At 42.5% G+C, this 17,017-nt stretch overlaps 12 protein-coding genes across 14 annotated transcripts; 6 read left to right on the top strand and 6 right to left on the bottom strand.

The window, feature by feature from the left end:
- Positions 1–92: 92 nt before the first annotated feature.
- Scox (Synthesis of cytochrome c oxidase) lies at positions 93–1,234 on the top strand. Its single transcript, XM_018098743.3, has 2 exons — positions 93–637; positions 694–1,234. The coding sequence occupies exons 1-2, from the start codon at positions 205–207 to the stop codon at positions 1,053–1,055; spliced, it is 795 nt and encodes a 264-aa protein (XP_017954232.1). The 5' UTR covers positions 93–204; the 3' UTR covers positions 1,056–1,234.
- Positions 1,100–2,563, top strand: eIF3i (eukaryotic translation initiation factor 3 subunit i). Its single transcript, XM_018098737.3, has 3 exons — positions 1,100–1,236; positions 1,418–1,907; positions 1,963–2,563. Exons 1-3 carry the CDS (start codon positions 1,234–1,236, stop codon positions 2,448–2,450), a joined length of 981 nt encoding a protein of 326 aa, XP_017954226.1. The 5' UTR covers positions 1,100–1,233; the 3' UTR covers positions 2,451–2,563.
- LOC108649727 (uncharacterized) lies at positions 2,547–3,406 on the bottom strand. Its single transcript, XM_018098754.3, has 3 exons — positions 3,198–3,406; positions 3,068–3,132; positions 2,547–3,014 (listed from the first exon to the last, which is right to left on the bottom strand). Exons 1-3 carry the CDS (start codon positions 3,214–3,216, stop codon positions 2,661–2,663), a joined length of 438 nt encoding a protein of 145 aa, XP_017954243.1. The 5' UTR covers positions 3,217–3,406; the 3' UTR covers positions 2,547–2,660.
- On the top strand, positions 3,313–4,643 carry mRpL28 (mitochondrial ribosomal protein L28). The gene is made up of 3 exons (XM_018098739.3): positions 3,313–3,502; positions 3,604–4,418; positions 4,477–4,643. The coding sequence occupies exons 1-3, from the start codon at positions 3,482–3,484 to the stop codon at positions 4,541–4,543; spliced, it is 903 nt and encodes a 300-aa protein (XP_017954228.1). The 5' UTR covers positions 3,313–3,481; the 3' UTR covers positions 4,544–4,643.
- On the bottom strand, positions 3,921–6,673 carry Gmd (GDP-mannose 4,6 dehydratase). Its single transcript, XM_018098736.3, has 3 exons — positions 6,363–6,673; positions 5,509–5,944; positions 3,921–5,450 (listed from the first exon to the last, which is right to left on the bottom strand). The coding sequence occupies exons 1-3, from the start codon at positions 6,516–6,518 to the stop codon at positions 4,870–4,872; spliced, it is 1,173 nt and encodes a 390-aa protein (XP_017954225.1). The 5' UTR covers positions 6,519–6,673; the 3' UTR covers positions 3,921–4,869.
- A 49-nt stretch (positions 6,674–6,722) lies between these two features.
- Snx6 (sorting nexin 6) lies at positions 6,723–9,867 on the top strand. Of its 2 annotated transcripts, XM_018098733.3 has the most exons (8): positions 6,723–6,877; positions 7,057–7,419; positions 7,483–7,604; positions 7,668–8,112; positions 8,175–8,357; positions 8,978–8,995; positions 9,204–9,313; positions 9,370–9,867. In XM_018098733.3, the coding sequence occupies exons 1-8, from the start codon at positions 6,872–6,874 to the stop codon at positions 9,461–9,463; spliced, it is 1,341 nt and encodes a 446-aa protein (XP_017954222.1). In that variant the 5' UTR covers positions 6,723–6,871; the 3' UTR covers positions 9,464–9,867. The 2 variants fall into 2 exon arrangements, with proteins under 2 accessions (XP_017954222.1, XP_017954223.1); XM_018098734.3 differs by lacking the exon at positions 8,978–8,995 and having other exon boundaries at positions 6,724–6,877.
- A 36-nt stretch (positions 9,868–9,903) lies between these two features.
- Positions 9,904–11,089, top strand: LOC108649715 (uncharacterized). The gene is made up of 2 exons (XM_018098740.3): positions 9,904–10,304; positions 10,363–11,089. The coding sequence occupies exons 1-2, from the start codon at positions 10,086–10,088 to the stop codon at positions 11,023–11,025; spliced, it is 882 nt and encodes a 293-aa protein (XP_017954229.1). The 5' UTR covers positions 9,904–10,085; the 3' UTR covers positions 11,026–11,089.
- Positions 11,039–12,086, bottom strand: LOC108649721 (uncharacterized). Its single transcript, XM_018098749.3, has 2 exons — positions 11,707–12,086; positions 11,039–11,528 (listed from the first exon to the last, which is right to left on the bottom strand). The coding sequence occupies exons 1-2, from the start codon at positions 11,942–11,944 to the stop codon at positions 11,104–11,106; spliced, it is 663 nt and encodes a 220-aa protein (XP_017954238.1). The 5' UTR covers positions 11,945–12,086; the 3' UTR covers positions 11,039–11,103.
- A 1,501-nt stretch (positions 12,087–13,587) lies between these two features.
- LOC108649724 (uncharacterized) lies at positions 13,588–14,401 on the bottom strand. Its single transcript, XM_018098752.3, has 2 exons — positions 14,137–14,401; positions 13,588–14,050 (listed from the first exon to the last, which is right to left on the bottom strand). Exons 1-2 carry the CDS (start codon positions 14,204–14,206, stop codon positions 13,593–13,595), a joined length of 528 nt encoding a protein of 175 aa, XP_017954241.1. The 5' UTR covers positions 14,207–14,401; the 3' UTR covers positions 13,588–13,592.
- Positions 14,402–14,529: 128 nt separating this feature from the next.
- On the bottom strand, positions 14,530–15,540 carry LOC108649725 (uncharacterized). The gene is made up of 3 exons (XM_018098753.3): positions 15,258–15,540; positions 14,993–15,185; positions 14,530–14,932 (listed from the first exon to the last, which is right to left on the bottom strand). Exons 1-3 carry the CDS (start codon positions 15,319–15,321, stop codon positions 14,710–14,712), a joined length of 480 nt encoding a protein of 159 aa, XP_017954242.1. The 5' UTR covers positions 15,322–15,540; the 3' UTR covers positions 14,530–14,709.
- A 56-nt stretch (positions 15,541–15,596) lies between these two features.
- Positions 15,597–16,484, top strand: LOC108649723 (transmembrane protein 222). Of its 2 annotated transcripts, XM_089257883.1 has the most exons (2): positions 15,597–15,738; positions 15,818–16,484. In XM_089257883.1, exon 2 carries the CDS (start codon positions 15,857–15,859, stop codon positions 16,379–16,381), a length of 525 nt encoding a protein of 174 aa, XP_089114009.1. In that variant the 5' UTR covers positions 15,597–15,738; positions 15,818–15,856; the 3' UTR covers positions 16,382–16,484. The 2 variants fall into 2 exon arrangements, with proteins under 2 accessions (XP_089114009.1, XP_089114008.1); XM_089257882.1 differs by having other exon boundaries at positions 15,608–16,484.
- Positions 16,425–17,016, bottom strand: Ssb-c31a (single stranded-binding protein c31A). Its single transcript, XM_018098756.3, has 2 exons — positions 16,864–17,016; positions 16,425–16,793 (listed from the first exon to the last, which is right to left on the bottom strand). The coding sequence occupies exons 1-2, from the start codon at positions 16,924–16,926 to the stop codon at positions 16,515–16,517; spliced, it is 342 nt and encodes a 113-aa protein (XP_017954245.1). The 5' UTR covers positions 16,927–17,016; the 3' UTR covers positions 16,425–16,514.
- Between the last annotated feature and the right edge of the window lies 1 nt (position 17,017).

Raw genomic sequence — 17,017 nt, 5'->3', positions numbered from 1 at the left:
CTATTTAAATTGATCAGTAATTAAATAAATTAACATCAAATGCACTATCGCAACAGACTTCTGACTTGTGTAATTACACAAGATTGGATCGAGTTGGCAGCACCGCACGCAGCCTTGTGAGTGTCAAGTCTTAGCGATTCAACCGGCAAGTAGGTTCTCCAGCAGCAGCTTTTACGTAAATCTTTGGTAAAAGCAAAATAAGTAATGTCGCGTACATTGCAACGTTTAATTGGTGGCTGCAGACGCTGGGCTCAATCGAGTTCTCGAACGCAGCTGCAGACACAATCACAATCATGGGGACAACGTTATATGGCCCAAAAAGCGAGTGATCCCACAAAGGGCAAGGGACCGATATCATGGAAGAGTCTGTCAGTGATTGGCGTTTTGGGCGCAGGAAGTCTTGCCTTTATGTTATATGTAAAGCATGAAAAGGATGAGGCACGGTTAAGGGAGCGCAAAAGACAACTGGGAAAGGTCGCCATTGGAGGTAGCTGGGAGTTGATTGATTCAGAAGGCGTGGTACGCAAATCGGAGGACTTTCTGGGCAAGTGGCTGCTTATATATTTTGGATTCACCCATTGCCCCGACATTTGCCCAGATGAGCTGGACAAAATGGCCCTAGTGGTCGATGAAGTTGGTACGTCTTCATGATATTTAAAGATGAATCGAATAATACTCATAATTTTCTTATAGAAAAGTCACCGCAAGCACCGCCAGTGCAGCCCATATTTATAACCGTAGATCCAGAACGTGATTCAAAGGAGGTAGTAGGCAAATACGTAAAGGAGTTCTCGCCTAAGCTGCTTGGACTGACGGGCACTGTGGATCAAATACGAAATGTCTGCAAAGCTTTCCGTGTTTATTTTAGCGCTGGGCCCCGCGATGAGGACAACGATTACATTGTTGATCATACCATCATCATGTACCTGGTGAATCCTGATGGTGAATTTGTTGATTATTATGGCCAGAACCGAGACAAGGATCAGTGTGTGGCATCGATTCTGGTCAACATTGCCAAATGGAATTCTATGAACAAAAAGGGCTGGTTCGGTTAAGCTGCCTGGCGTTGCCACAGAATTTGTTATATTATAAATTTTGTTTCGTATCAAGTTAGCAGCACTCGGCATAACAACCCTGTCAAATTTGTATACTCGCTCTTTTTGACGTTTGTGCTGCGTGGATGTTGCAGAAATTGTTTTGTTTTCTCGCAATAAATATATATAAAATACCAAAATGGTGTGTGTATAATGCAAATTATCCTAAGAACTTGCTTTAATAAAAAGTTGTTAATAGCGCCATTGAAGGGTGTGGTTGCAATAGAATTTCCTTCATTCTGTGTACAACATAACCTTAAAAGGCGGCTCTTCGTGCTGAATTTTTGCAATAAATTGAAATAAAATTGTTTTTTGGTTTGCAGCGTCCGTTGATGTTGCAGGGTCACGAGCGTTCCATAACGCAAATCAAATACAACCGTGAAGGCGATTTGCTTTTCTCGTGCTCCAAGGATCAGAAACCCAATGTCTGGTATTCGTTGAACGGTGAACGTCTCGGCACCTACGATGGCCATCAGGGAGCCGTATGGTGCCTGGACGTGGACTGGGAGACTAGGAAGCTAATCACCGGTGCCGGCGATATGACCACGAAAATCTGGGATGTCGAATATGGTACTGTGATTGCTTCCATACCTGCAAAATCTTCGGTGCGTACATGCAACTTCAGTTTCTCCGGCAACCAGGCAGCGTACTCCACGGACAAGGCGATGGGTCAGAACTGCGAGCTCTTCATCATCGATGTACGCAATGCAGATTCATCTCTATCTGAACAGGCACCTACGCTTCGTATACCCATGGTGGAGTCAAAGATCACCTCCATGCTTTGGGGACCCCTTGATGAGACTATCATAACAGGCAAGTTCAAAGGATAATTCAACCGGCGCTCAGAAATAATAAACTTCACGTTTAGGTCATGACAATGGTAACATTGCCATTTGGGATATCCGCAAGGGACAAAAGGTTGTTGACTCCGGCTCCGATCACACGGCAGGCATCAATGACATGCAGTTAAGCAAAGATGGCACCATGTTTGTGACCGCCTCGAAGGATACCACAGCCAAGCTGTTCGATTCCGAGTCTCTGATGTGTCTGAAGACTTACAAAACAGAGAGGCCAGTGAACTCAGCTGCAATCAGTCCTATACTGGATCATGTTGTGCTTGGCGGTGGCCAGGATGCTATGGAGGTGACCACAACGTCAACGAAGGCGGGCAAATTCGATTCGCGTTTCTTCCATTTGATATACGAGGAGGAGTTTGCGCGTCTTAAGGGACATTTCGGTCCCATTAACAGTTTGGCCTTCCATCCGGATGGCAAGAGTTACGCCTCCGGTGGCGAAGATGGTTTCGTGCGTGTCCAGACATTTGATAGTACATACTTTGAGAATATTTTCGAGTAGTTCCGGCCCGGTCTGTAGTTGTTAGTAGTTCCACAATCGTTCGTCATCATCGTCGAGGCGCGCCATGTATATGTGCATAGATAACTTTCAAATATATGCGAGAACAAGACGAATTATCATTTATTAAGTAAAACATTAAAAGCATATATATATGTGTATAATAAGTAGCAGGAGGCATTCGAGTCATTGCAGCCGATCTCTATCAAGACCTTAAAAGAAGGAACGTTTCTTTTGCTGCACTACGACTGGCTTGCCCTGCATGGCAGCCAGTTGTGCAGGTGTGGGTAGGCAACCAGGCGGAGGTGGCGGCACAACAACAGCACCCGAAACTGTGGTTCGCAAAGCGGCTCGTGGATCAATATTTAATACATGCGCTGCAGTAGCTCCGGCTGAAGTGCTGGGTCCAACTAAGCTGTATCCCTGCTGACCCTGTTGCATCGCAGGCAATTGTTGGTGGTGCGTCATTCCATAATACTGATTGCTAGGCACATGCATAGGCATCGCGGCTGGTGCACTGTTAACTCCTTGCTGCTGACTCTGCTCGTATGTGGGTGGCGGAGCTCGCTGGGAATGGAAACATTAAAACACAATCGCAATACGCTCTAACTAACACGAACCATGGAGGTAGCGTAATCATAGTTAAAACTGTAGGGTGGCGCATTGCCGGACTTGGAAGCTTCACCTATGTTTCGAGGCAACAAAATGATTTAAAGAACTATGCATTGCTTTTGTTGATTTATTTACTACCTGAATTTGGCTTGGACATGTCGTTGTGTGTTTACTAGAATATATTTTGTGAATTCGATGGAGCACTGCCAGACTGTTTCAAAATATTATTGCAATATTGTCATTCACAGTTAAACGTTGGCACGCATCAGCTGTTTGTGTGTCAAACGGGAGGCAGACGAAAACGTACGATAAGCTTGGCAGAAACAAAAAACGAAAAAATATATATTTATAACTTTTGAGTAACAGGCAAAATTTTTTTGTAATAAAAGTAATCTGTCAACATTCTGATTGCACCATAGAGAATGGCCCACGCAACACCGCAGGTTGGTATCTGTTCAAGTTGAAAGCTTCCGCGTTTCTGTGACGCAATCGCAACACATTTTTGTTAATACAATTTTGATTATAAATTGATATTGTTTATCAGGGCGTTAAGCTTCTAAATGGATTCAAGCGTCCAGGTCGCTTCGATAAGGGTCTCGGAGCTCAGCTGCCGGAAGCATACAAGAAATTCTGGCGCGAATGGAAGCTAACAAAGCCAGCGGCGGTGCATTATATACCCAAGGAAAGTGAGTGGGAGCGGGACGAAGTGACCAACGCAATCAAACCCGTTCAAAGCATACCCTTCCCACTCATCGATACACCGGAATCACACCAGGGTATATGGGGCGGTGAGGCGGTGATCAAAGGCTTCCAAAAACGCCACCCCACAAAGCGACGTGTGCCGCATTTTTGGGTGCCAACGTTGCGACGCTCCGTGGTGCACAGTCAGGTGCTCAATGAGTATATGTCGGTAGTTGTTACGGAGCGTACGTTGGAACAGATCCACGAGTGTCATGGCTTTGATCACTATCTACTCAAAAATTTGGCATGTGATTTGCGTTCGGCTTTGGCATTGAAGCTGAAACGCAAAATATTGAAGTCGCTGCAAATGGGCTGTCCAGCCCTAACCGCCGAACCCAATCATCAAAGTGAGGTGCTCAAGGAATACAGTCCATATCTGGCATCATATACGTCCGAGGAGATCGATTGGTATGGCCACACCTACCTCGAGGCTATACGTAAACTGCAAATTCAGTTACGCGCAGCCGAAAAGGTTGTTCCGCATAAAGTTGAGTTTCGTAGCAAATTGATTGAGCGTTTGCGCGAAGCGGGAATTGCGGAAGCGGGTAAAAAGGATCCAAGAGATTCTGTTTCCCCTGGCGATCACAGCGATGCAGACATTGATGCGTTGACAAAGCTGTAAGTATCCATTCCGGCTATGCTCCAGTAAAGAGCTAAATACATATTTCTATTACAGTGAATCGTCGACCCCATCTTCGAGCTGGTTGTCAAAAATAAATCCGTTTGGCAAGAAGGAAACGTAAAGGACTTTGCATTCAGTCAGCTACTGCTGGTTATATGTTGAAATTTAATACATTAAAACTCTTACTGGATTTATCCAGCCCGTCAAAATTAATACTTGAATCCTTGGTGTTTAAACATATTTATTACAAGTTAAGGAAACAGCATATAGACAGAAATAGAGAGACATTCACGATAAAGTAGTAAAAGAGGAATGATTGCAAATCCCGTCGAGGAAACATAAAACACTTTACATTCTTAAGCCTATATATCAATATCTATATATATGTATATAATGTATATGTATATGAAAGTTTGTGCCAGTTTATGCCCTGTTGCGATCCACAATCTATGCAATGGGATTCTTTTTCATCAGTTCGATGTCTGCGTTCATCATATCGGTGACCAGCTCCAAGAAACTCACTTTTGGCGTCCAGTTGAGCTCACGTTTAGCTTTTGACGCATCGCCTTGCAGAAGATCCACTTCGGTCGGTCGGAAATACTTTGGGTTGATGCGGACTCGTACAATATCCGTGTTACGTTCTACGCCCACTTCGTCCACGCCCTTGCCTCGCCACGTAATTTCACGTCCGATGTGCTTAAATGCCGCCTCCACGAATTCACGCACGCTGTGCGTTTCACCAGTTGCAATCACATAATCTGCAGGCGTGTCACGCTGCAGCATCATCCACATGGCCTCCACATAGTCGCTGGCATGTCCCCAATCGCGTTTCGAGTCCAAGTTGCCTAGCTCAAAATACTCCATTTGATTGAGCAAAATTTTTGCTACCGAACGGGTAATTTTGCGTGTCACAAAGTTTTCGCCACGTCGCGGACTCTCGTGATTGAATAGTATGCCATTACAGGCATACATATCGTATGCTTCCCTGTAATTGATCACTATCCAAAAGCCGTACATCTTGGCACATGCTGCAAAGGAAAGAAGTTTATCAAATTGTGCTCTGTAAATATTGTGTTTCCTGCCTACCATAGGGCGATCGTGGGTAGAAGGGTGTCTGTTCATTCTGTGGCGTCTCCACAACCTTGCCATACAGCTCTGATGTGGACGCTTGATAGAATCGAACAGTTTTCTCCATTCCACATGTCCGTATGGCATCCAGAATGCGCAGTGTGCCAACTGCATCCACCTCTGCCGTATATTCACTCAAATCGAAGGAGACTTTCACATGCGATTGAGCAGCCAGGTTATAAATCTCCGTCGGCTTCACCATGTTGATGATCTTCACCAGGCTGCTGCTATCAGTCATATCGCCATAATGCAGTTTCATGCGTCCGCCTTTGTGTGCCTTCGGATCCGCATATAAATGCTCGATGCGTGTTGTATTAAACGTGCTGGCACGTCGTATGATGCCATGCACTTCATAGTTCTTCTTCAACAGAAACTCGGCCAGATAGGAACCATCCTGTAAGTAACAAACGTTAAAATTGCAACATTTGGCTCAATCAAAGTTAATTCTCTTAAATCCCATGCTGATCACCCCTGCTAACCTTTTAGCTAGTGGACAATACGTTATATTTGTTTTAATTAAAAACGAGTTTACGAAGATCTCTACAAACATAAACAGCTTTGATCGTTGGGCCATTTCATTTATATTGTTTGAATTTCAATTGCTTGATTATATTATTGTCCCTTCTAACACTCGCAACTAAAATGGAAAATCAGCTACACAGCTTCTGATATAACTGGAGTACTTTTTGATAGGGTGTTTATCAAATGATTGCGGAAATTTGTTATACACACTTATTTTTTAATCTGTTCGTCATGTATTAATGTCCACGTATGTAACGAGTAAACACATTCATTTACACACACACACATACCTGTCCCGTTATGCCGGTTATCAACGCTATTTTGTCACGAGCATTGGCTGCGTCACCTTCGCCGGCGACGCCTGCTGTTCCATTCAAATCCTTGCTATTGTGATTGTTGGACAGACGCATTTGTTTGCTTCCCGAAGCTCCATCGCTTGTGGACATATTAGCTACTGAGTTAAACCAAATTTTTTTTCTTTTTTCCAAAATGCGAGTTGGTACGCGGTATAAACAAATTTTCTTTATCTACGTGGGAAACAGTTACCACCCGCTACAGAATTATTATACATATGAAAGGTAGCGCAAAAAATGTACACCATAGAAAGCATTACAGCATGACGTCACAAAGTTGCAGCAGAATAACTCATTTGAGTACTCTCATATGAGCGACCTTCTATCTGAATACTGCTATGGAAAAGCTCACTGGTCTGGCAGCACCAATCAGTTCGACGTACACAAACGCAGGCCAGTTATTATTAAATTGAAATTATTGTTATAAAAAAATTAATTTATACAAAATGATGGTAAGTTAAAAAAAGAAAATAGAATGACTTTTACGTGAAAGGCTGATGATTAACGCAGTTTGAATGCGCACCGCTTAATTGCAGCGGAAACGCGCACACAAAGAGCAGCTTATCAGTTTAATGGGCGTATAATTGAGTATGTATAAGTTTTTTTGTTGTTGCATTATTCTCGCGTATAGGACGGCACGGATGAATCAAACATATTGAATAGTCCCGCTACCAATAATGGGGGTACAATGGAAATCTCGTCGCCAAATCCATTGGCTCCAGCAACAGCCACAGCAACAAATGGAAGCGGAAGCGTCACTTCACTTGACAGCTCATCGTCGGCACCTGTAACACCTGCAGCATTAGGCGAGAATGCGCTGCATGTTGAAATCTCTGATGCGCTCAGTGAAAAGGAAAAGGTCAAATTTACCGTGCACACACGCACCACACTGCCCGGCTTTGCTAAAAAGGATAATAATGTGGTGCGGCAGCATGAAGAGTTCGTTTGGCTGCACGATCGCATCGAGGAGAATGAAGACTATGCGGGCTACATTGTGAGGAGACTATAAACTAACTTGAAATTTTTAAATTTAAAAGACTTTTTTTGATATACATAGATACCGCCCTGTCCGCCGCGACCCGATTTCGATGCATCACGTGAGAAGCTGCAGCGTCTGGGCGAAGGCGAAGGCAATATGACCAAAGAAGAGTTCAAGAAAATGAAATCCGAATTGGAGGCGTAAGTTAAACCTTTCGAGAATGCATTAAATCGATTTACAACTTGTATGCTTTGGTGTCTTAGCGAGTATCTGGCCACATTCAAGAAAACGGTTGCTATGCATGAAGTCTTTTTGCGTCGTTTGGCTAGTCATCCCGTCTTTCGTGTCGATCAGCATCTAAAGGTATTTTTGGAATACGATCAAGATCTGTGCGCCAAGCCACGCAAGAAGATGGCCATCTTTGGAGGTTTCGTCAAATCTCTGGGCAAGACCACAGATGAGATATTGTTGAGTGCTACTGTGCGTGATGTCAACGATTTCTTTGAGAACGAACTGCAGTTCCTTACCGAATACCACGGCCATTTGCGCGAGGCAGCCTCACGCACAGAGAAGATGACGCAGCGCCACAAAGATGTGGGCTATTCGCATCAGAAGATTTCGAATGCCCTCACAGAGCTTTCCACAACGGAAAAGGGGAATATGGAAACATTTGTGGCCAAGTCTGCGGAGGTGTTTGAACGCATAAAGGTGAACTTAAAAGTCTTTCATATAATCTTTAGCTAATTGCTGCCTTTGTATGCTCTGTGTAGAATCTGGAGACACGCGTGGCAAGCGATCAGGATTTGAAGCTCGGCGACACTTTGCGCTATTATCAGCGCGACAGCAATGCCGCAAAGGCTTTGTTGATACGTCGCCTTCGGTGTTTGGCTGCCTACGAGACAGCCAATCGCAACTTGGAGAAGGCGCGCTCTAAGAACAAGGATGTGCATGCGGTAAATATTTGTTATGGATCCGATCTGCCTTTCGTTTCATATTTCTAAAATCTTTTTCTCTAAATGCTCACCGGTGCTTGGCAGCAAATTCTTTTGGCTTAACAGCTGAGCAGACAATATGCCTTAACTTCTATATATATTCAATATCTAAAAGCCGATAGCAGCATACAGCACATATAGTTCCTTTAAACGCTTAGTCGAAATATGTTCTGTTTTAAACAACATCTGCCCCCAATTCGTAGATCACTAAATTTCTTTAATATTGAATAACTTGCCATTTATAAGCAGGAATTAAAACGATTCCAGCTATATTTTAAATAGAACTCCTATGTCCTTTTACAATCTCTTTGCATTTAGCTGCCGATATTCCTAACTAATTTAAGCAACTCTTTGTCCGGCTGGCTATAGCAGCTCAGCTAGGTCGAGCATAATTTTTCCTTTTGCCTATCTATTTCTCCAACTCTTAACACACCAATTGTGGTCGACGCTGCAATGGCATATGTATTGTAAAAATTTCTGCATACTCACAAACTTCACATTGAACTCTTTCCCGCATTTCTTCTTCTACTTTGTGGCTCACTCTTTTCGTGTTGTTCTTGTTGTTGTGTCTTCCGCTGCAGCCTTTGGAGGTGCAAGAGGTATTTGGCATTTAACGTTTAACACATGAATTGGTCATCCTAGTCTAATGCTTGCAAATTCCAAATTCAACACATATTCCGTCACCTACACATTTAGTTGCATTTGCTGCATGCCTTATAGTAATTCTTATATAATACTTAATGCATGTCTGTGTATAAACTCTATTGCTTAAGTAATTCCTGCTAATGCTGATCTTGTTCAATGCAGGCTGAGACTGCTCAAGCCGAGGCTTGCGAGAAGTTTGAGTCCATGTCCGCCTGCGGCAAGGAAGAGCTGATTGGCTTCCGCAATCGACGTGTGGCCGCATTTAAAAAGAGGTATTTATATTGTATTTATGTAATATATAAATTCACTAATTTCAACTTTTCTGCAGTCTCGTGGAGCTATCCGATCTGGAGATCAAGCACGCTAAAAGCCAATATGACTATCTGCGCCAATCGCTGCTGGCCCTTAAGGAAATTGCCTGAAAAGCCGAAGCCTTCTTTCATCATTTGCACACACATTGTTTACACACACACACACACACTATAAATTATTAGCCAAGGCCCCCTTCAAGGAGTAAATCAATTGGTTTTTGCTAAGCAAACAGTTTTATTATCTCTTATTAACTACAAATATATACATATATTTATATGTATGTGTGTATATGCAGATACATATACATATATCGCATATAGTTAAGATCTAGCTTTCGTATATTTATGTATATGTATATATAAGCGAATATGAATTTTGGTTTGTGAAACAGATCGCTTTTATATATATGTATATATAGATATTGTATAACGAGCATTCCTTTATGAACATTTACTATTGTATAAACATTGAATACAGAATATATATATATATACATATATAATTATACACATCATAGGCCTTTTAAATATTGTCAAAGCATTTTTAGCATCACACTTGAATATTGTTATTATTGTATATCAATACTGTTTGGTGAACGTTGCCAGGGCAATGTGTACTTGAAGACCCGCATCGAAATTTTCCGCCTAACAACCCAGCCAAAAACTAATTGAAAATTGTTATCATCGTTAAATATTTATTGAATACGTTTAATTGAAAATTGTTGTTGAAATCATGGATGAGTTTGGTTGCTTTGATCCGAAGCTGCCGGCCAGCGATAAGTCCCCAGATTGGCGTACATCCACCTATCGTGGGCATCGCCACATCACGGACACTCGCCTGGGCAGCAAGCTGAACGCCCCCAGGGAATGCTCCAACAAGGGCATTTTTGTTAGGGATCCATTGTTGCATGAGAAGCAGCTGACTGAAATATCTAGCAACTATGTGTGGAAGGTGAGTTGAGGGTTTGGATGAACTAAGATTCTGGTATTCACATCTGTTCTCCGTGTAGTATCCCGATCCGAATGTCCTGCGGAATCCTTCGCTCAATATGAAAACGCAATACATGAAGCGTTTCGAGGAGGGCAATTTACGTTTTATTAAGCGCAAGACAAAGCCAGTGATAAGCGTCTCCCAGGAGGCGTTTACCTTCGTTGACCTCCCATTCGAGGCAGACCCGATACCAATTCGCATGCCCACTCCGGTGGAGACCACCAAAGTACTTATTGATCGTTCCAAAATTGGCTATACCAAGTATTTGGATCCGGCGGCGACTACTTACAATCTCTCCTACGTCCATTACACGCCGCAAGATATCAAGGCCAGCATTGCCGCCCCAGACACCATCACCTTTTGGAATTGGGCGGAGCGTGGCGGGGAAACCACCACGCATGTCACTCGCGTGGCGGATGAAGTTATGTGCGATGAGACGAATGCACTCGCCTGTCCAAAGCGTCGCCTGGAGTACCCAAGTCAGCTGAAATGCGTTCCACACACCGGCCTGATCACCGAGGTTCGTGCCAACTATTTGGACCCCAGGCTGAGCAAGGAATATATCGACTATGATACAACGGATGTGCAGCCCGTGCTCGTCTCCGAGCCATTTGCTCCGTTTGCCAAGTCGAGCGAGTATGGCATCTACGGCTCCGGCGATCCGGTTCGCAAATATGTTTAAGATTGCATTCACGTTTAAATTGATAACCGCCAAATATAGATTTTCATTTAATATTCACGACTAACATTCACAAAGTTATTATAACGTAAATGCATGGGGCAGCAAGTGATAGACTGACGTGACCAGCACCTCTGCATCGTCCTCGAACATTGGCACTGGGGCACTCGACTCTGGCGCCTGCGCTATATAAATCGGTACATCTAGCTTCGCAAACTCGTTCATAAACTGACGACAGACGCCGCAAGGCGTCGTAAAGCCGGACGGATGATAGGCCACCACGGCGCCGGCACTGAAGGCCCTGCAACCCTCGCTGATGCCCTTCAACATAGCCGTTCGTTCTGCACAGCAACCTGGTGTGAGCGCCGCATTCTCCACATTGCAGCCAGTGAAGACTTTGCCGCCCTTCGAGCGAAATGCGGCGCCCACCTTGAAATTGCTATACGGAGCATAGGCGAAGCACCGTGCATTCAGTGCATCCTCCAATAGCTCACGGCCACAGTTATCTGTGAAGAGAATGAACGGATTTAGGAGGTGATGATGGGAGTAAGGAGTATTTTGCAATGGAAGGAGCAGTGAATAAGGCAGTGGGGCTGTCAAGCAAGACGGGAGACTGATAGCCTAAGCTGTCTCCTCCAAGAGTACGACTCCTGCTGGCCAGCTCATTCTGGCACAGTTGCTCACCCAGTTGACCGAAGGATATGGTATATTCGCAAAGTTTGATTGGATGCGGCAGCATAAGCGATTCGTTCACCGGGAATCCTGTCCGACATGGCTGCCGTCGATCCACTTCGCGCTGCAGCTCCCTCAGCTGATCCATATAGAACTTCAGCTTCCTGCATGTCTTTTGCTTGGCTAATTCCTTCTGCAGCGCATCGAGACGTTTCATGCACTTTTTCAGCTCTTTACGTTTCTGCGACATTAGTATAGTACTTCTGTTTTTGTTCTTATAAACTATATATTTTTATTTTAATTTGTAGAGTCGTCCTAGCATTAGGCCAAAAACATAAATATTTCTATATACAATTTTCGAATTGACAGCATTCATGTTATAACGGCCTACTATGATTTCTATAGATTCGAATTTAATATATATATGTATGTATGTACATATGTATGTATGTACGCATGTATTTTTAGATAATTCCATCGTATATCTTTAACTTAAATTTCAACAAATAAATTGTGTTATTACCAGCAAACTTTTTTCTTCATGCTGATAGTGATAATGAATTCTCCTTTTATTAACTAACTTCTTTATCATTTGATTCATTGATTGATTAGAAGGTTCCAAAGATTCACTTTAATCAATCCCAGGTGCATATTAAATCTGTTTATTATAAAATATATGTTTATAGATAATTAAAGTAATAATTGCAATACATGTGTACATGGGCATAGAAGCTAGGCCCAAAACATCTTGAGCGAAAGAGTGCAGAATATTCAATCGAACAAAAATGGGTTGCAGGAGTGACAGTGAAAGTGTGAGTGTGAGTGTGAGTATATGAGTTGATAAGTTCGCATACAGACACAAAAATAATCATACTTTTAGTATAGGACTATTTGGATTTGGTGCGGAATTGGTTCTGCGTACATAGAGATAGAGGGAGAGAGCATAGGGAAACAGATATAGTAAGTAAAGGTAACTTAAGTGCATTGCATATGAAAAAGGTGTAGATACATACATATGTATGTGTGTGTTTTTTTATATAATAAATAAATCCATCTCATATCTGAAACAAAGTTCCTCAGCTAAAATTTCAGTTCAATTGCTGCAAATTCCTTCTTGAATCGTGAATGAAGATCGCGCACAAATTTCAACTTCCATCAAACTTCTTTCTTCGTTATTTAATGACGAATTCCTATTTTAAACCCTAAATTTATTGTTATTGATTGATTAGAAGCTTCCAAAGATGTTCATCGTCCTATTGCACTTCTTTATCAATCCGATTAGATTCTCGGAAGCTGATAAGATCAGTTGAAAATCTTTATTAATCAAAGCATTAGAGTATATTGAATGTCGTACTTGATGCAATTTCCACAACATCGTCACAAAAACATTATGATTAATGTTTATTGTGTAAAATATATTTTTGAAAAGGTGATTTCCCTCGATTAGGTATTTCAGCTTCAATTTATTTCATTGAGTCGGATATCAAATTTATAAAGAATTAAATTTCTTCATAAACTTAAAATTTTTTAAATATTTACAAAATAAATAACAATAAATATTCATTTCAAGTTAGTATATTTGCATATATTTTAAATACTTTATTTATTCAATGTATAAACTTTTAACTAAAAAAATAAAATGAACAGCAACAAATTTATTAAAAAATTTATTTTTCTAGTGCAGTAAAAAAAATGTATGTAGAATAAAATTAAATTTATATATTTATTATAATATATATGTTCAATTAATTAAAATAATAATTAGATGGGATGATCGCTGAAAAGTTGAATCGCTAAACTAAAATAAAAACTTTAGTTTCTATTAAATAAAGTTAGAGTGTTTATTGCATTTAATAAAAAATATTGTACAACATAATTGGTACTATCTTGCAATTTGTCTAGTTCTCTTTGTAGGTGTGGAAACTGCGGGGTAATAGGTTGAAGATCGATGTACAAAGGATTGGATCGTCATTGCGGAAAGGCTCCTCCTGTTGCTCCTGCGGCGACCGTGTGTCATTGGCCTGGCCTATATAGATGAGTAAATCAGTGGCGCCCGCAAATTCTCTGATAAACTGACGACACACGCCACAGGGCGAGACAAACTCATTTGGCTTATAGGCGACCACCGCACCGGCGGAGAACTGGCGATAGCCCTCGCTGACGGCCTTGGTGATGGCCGTACGCTCGGCGCACGATGTCGGCGTAAAAGCAGCATTCTCCACATTGCAGCCGGTAAATACCTGCTGGCTGTTTTCTTTGGCACGAAAGGCGGCGCCCACTTTGAATTTGCTATACGGCGCATAGGCGCGCTGGCGCACCTGGTGGGCGGCACGTAAGAGCTCCTGAGCCGTTGCATCTGCGTAAAGAAGGCGATACGTCATAGGCTATCAATACGTCACAGTCTATGCATACGTCAACAGCTACGAATAGATCACCACTTACCCAAATCGCCGTAGGGTAAGATGGTCTCCTCAACCTCGGGCTGTGCCAAGCTATTCAATAGATGCGACATAATTTGTACAGAAATTAGTTTTGATTCGTTGGCGTTGGCGGGGGCGACGGTTGTTATTTATAAATTATTTCAGTTGTTAGCCAGAAAAATATGTTTTTTGCGTGCGGGTCCGTGTCTTGCTCACGAATGTCCAATGGCAAATGGACAGTACTTCTCGTCCGCTTGTTTTGAGCTAGTCAATAAAAATACACACATATGTAGGCATTTAGCTGCTAGCCGTTGATAACGGCCTGTTCGGAGAGAGCGCGATAGACCATAACAAATACATACAGACATAGAGAGAAAACTACAAGAGCGGGTGTTTCTGTATAAGTGCCAATGGATGTTTGACTGCGAATGTATTGTAATGGTACATAAGACATTAGAAGAGGGTTGCTTCACAGTTGCAACTCGCTTCAAATGTGGGTATTCACACAAAGTAATTCATAGGGCATAAACATCTAGTAGTAATGTTGTTCACATAAAATATTGCACATGGTATGAAATCGTTGAAAGTATGCGTTTCACTTGCTACTGGATAAGCTGAAGCCGTTTGGCAGCAGCTGCAGCACGCTGGTGCAGAGGACACGGAGCGGTAGGTTGGTTGGCTTTGCGGCGTACAGGGCTATATCCCGGCCATTGCTGGCGAATTCGGCTAGAAACTGTCGACAGACACCACAGGGCGTTGTAAAGCCATTGTCCTGCTGCGCCACAACCGCGCAGGCCACAAACTGACGTTTGCCCTCACTGAAAGTAACGGTTTCTTATTGGGACATCTCTGGGTGGTTATATAAATATCACACTTACCTTAGGGCTTTCACTGCCGCCGTTCTTTCCGCACATATGCTGACTGCATAGGCGCCATTTTCGATATTGCAGCCAGTGTAAATGGAGCCGTCACTCGTTCGTATCGCAGCGCCCACTGCAAAATTACTGTATGGGCAGTAGGCGTGATTGCGTGCCTCTGCAGCAGCACGAATCAGCTCCTGTATAGAGGCATCTGTAACGGAAAAGTATTACATTTTTAGCTATGCATATATTTAGTATTTAAATTATCAAGTCTCTTTGGCACCTAGGCTGTCATGCTCCCGCACATTGGCTGCATCTGTGGCTCCGTTTATGAACACCTGCGTCATTGTTCTATTCTTTCCAAATGGTCCAATTGCAGCGATAAATATGTATGTATGTATGCTGCGCTCTACTTTCAGTACTATTTGAAACCTTTATAATGTATTAAAATCAAACGCCTGTCGCAGCTTAATTGGCTTTCTAGACCATTCCTACGTTTCAACACTTATCAACTTTCTAGCAGTTATATATTTGAACGACCTTGCGACATCTGACCTCAATTCTGATGAGTAGTTTATATTCGTTATAGGCAACTTGACCTGTAGCAAAGTCAGCTGTTTCAGAGATATTTAAAGCAATATCGATACGTTTTCGATAACACGTGAGAATTGTAAACAAACATATTTGTATGTGTATGTGAATAAATTTGTGAGAGTTTGTGAGTTTTCCAACATTATCAGCCCTTTATCACAATCGGAAAATTGGTATTGATATCAGCGCAATCATTTAATGAGCCGTACTGGTTGATTGCTTTTTCTCGTACATTCTTTTAATATGTCGCAGTCCAGCGAGACGCAGCCACAGGAAGACATTGAACGAGCAATGGGTGGTGCCGATGAGCCAATGCCGCAGCGATTGCCCCCCATCGATCGGACTTCAGATCGTTATCCATATTGCATTGTTTGGACCCCGATACCAGTGCTGACCTGGATATTACCATTCATCGGGCACATGGGAATTTGTATGAGCAATGGAGTTATTCGGGACTTCGCTGGACCGTATCTGGTCACCGAGGATAATATGGCATTCGGGCGTCCCACACGCTATATGCGCTTGCATCCGAAAAATGTCGAAGGCGGCTCCTATGCCTGGGATGAGGGCGTCACCAAGGCCTCGGTACTCTATGGCACTCGTATGCATAATCTCTTCTGTGATAATTGCCACTCGCATGTGGCCACAGCGCTTTGCAATATGCGCTACTTGAATCGCACCAGCTGGAATATGATTATTTTATGCTTCTGGATGTTCCTTTGTGGACAATATGTGAACTTTTGCGGCTTCGTCAAGACCTGGTTGCCGTTTCTTATATTAATAACCATTATAGTTTTACTCGCTGTGTACTTCTAAAATATACAACTAATCCAGTCTCTCTAGAACTACATAAGTATTCTTAAGATCCATGTTTATTCGAGTGTAATTTATTTAAATATACAAAGCTGCTAAGTACTAATTGTTATTTGTTGTTTTCGTTAATTTGCCCTCATTTCTCAAGAGCACGAGTAACATCATCAGCTACTGCTAGTAATTTTTTCCACTGTGAAAGCGTCAGTGAAATGCCTTTCTTGCCCGGCAAGACTTTTCCCTCCTTCTCATAGTGCTCGCGTATGTCAACCATTTTACGGCCACGAAACTCGTTAATGCGCACTTGACGCATGCCCTCTAGAGTCCATGTGGTGGTGCCACTGTCATCTCCACTATCATTCTTATTTGATTTAACATCGGCGCCCTCCTTTGACTTTTTGCTCGGCGGTGGATTACGCTGCAATTTTTAGTTTGCGGGTGCACTTGAAATATAAGTGTGTCATTTCATAAAATCATGTATAACTTACATCGTCCGGACCGCTGTCGCTGTCGGATGATGATTTTCTTTCAGCCTTCTTGATTTTTGGCATTTTTATTTCAATTCGTGACTTCAATTTCTCGCCGATAATAAAAAGAATTTGGCGCAAATAATTTGCGTCAACAGAGTTGCCATTCGCAGCG

The sequence above is a fragment of the Drosophila navojoa genome, chromosome 3 (assembly GCF_054131105.1).
Source record: "Drosophila navojoa isolate 15081-1374.11 chromosome 3, UAZ_NAV_1.0, whole genome shotgun sequence".
In the NCBI taxonomy this organism is placed as follows: Eukaryota; Metazoa; Arthropoda; class Insecta; order Diptera; family Drosophilidae; genus Drosophila; species Drosophila navojoa.
This window is presented reverse-complemented; position numbering and strand designations above follow the sequence as displayed.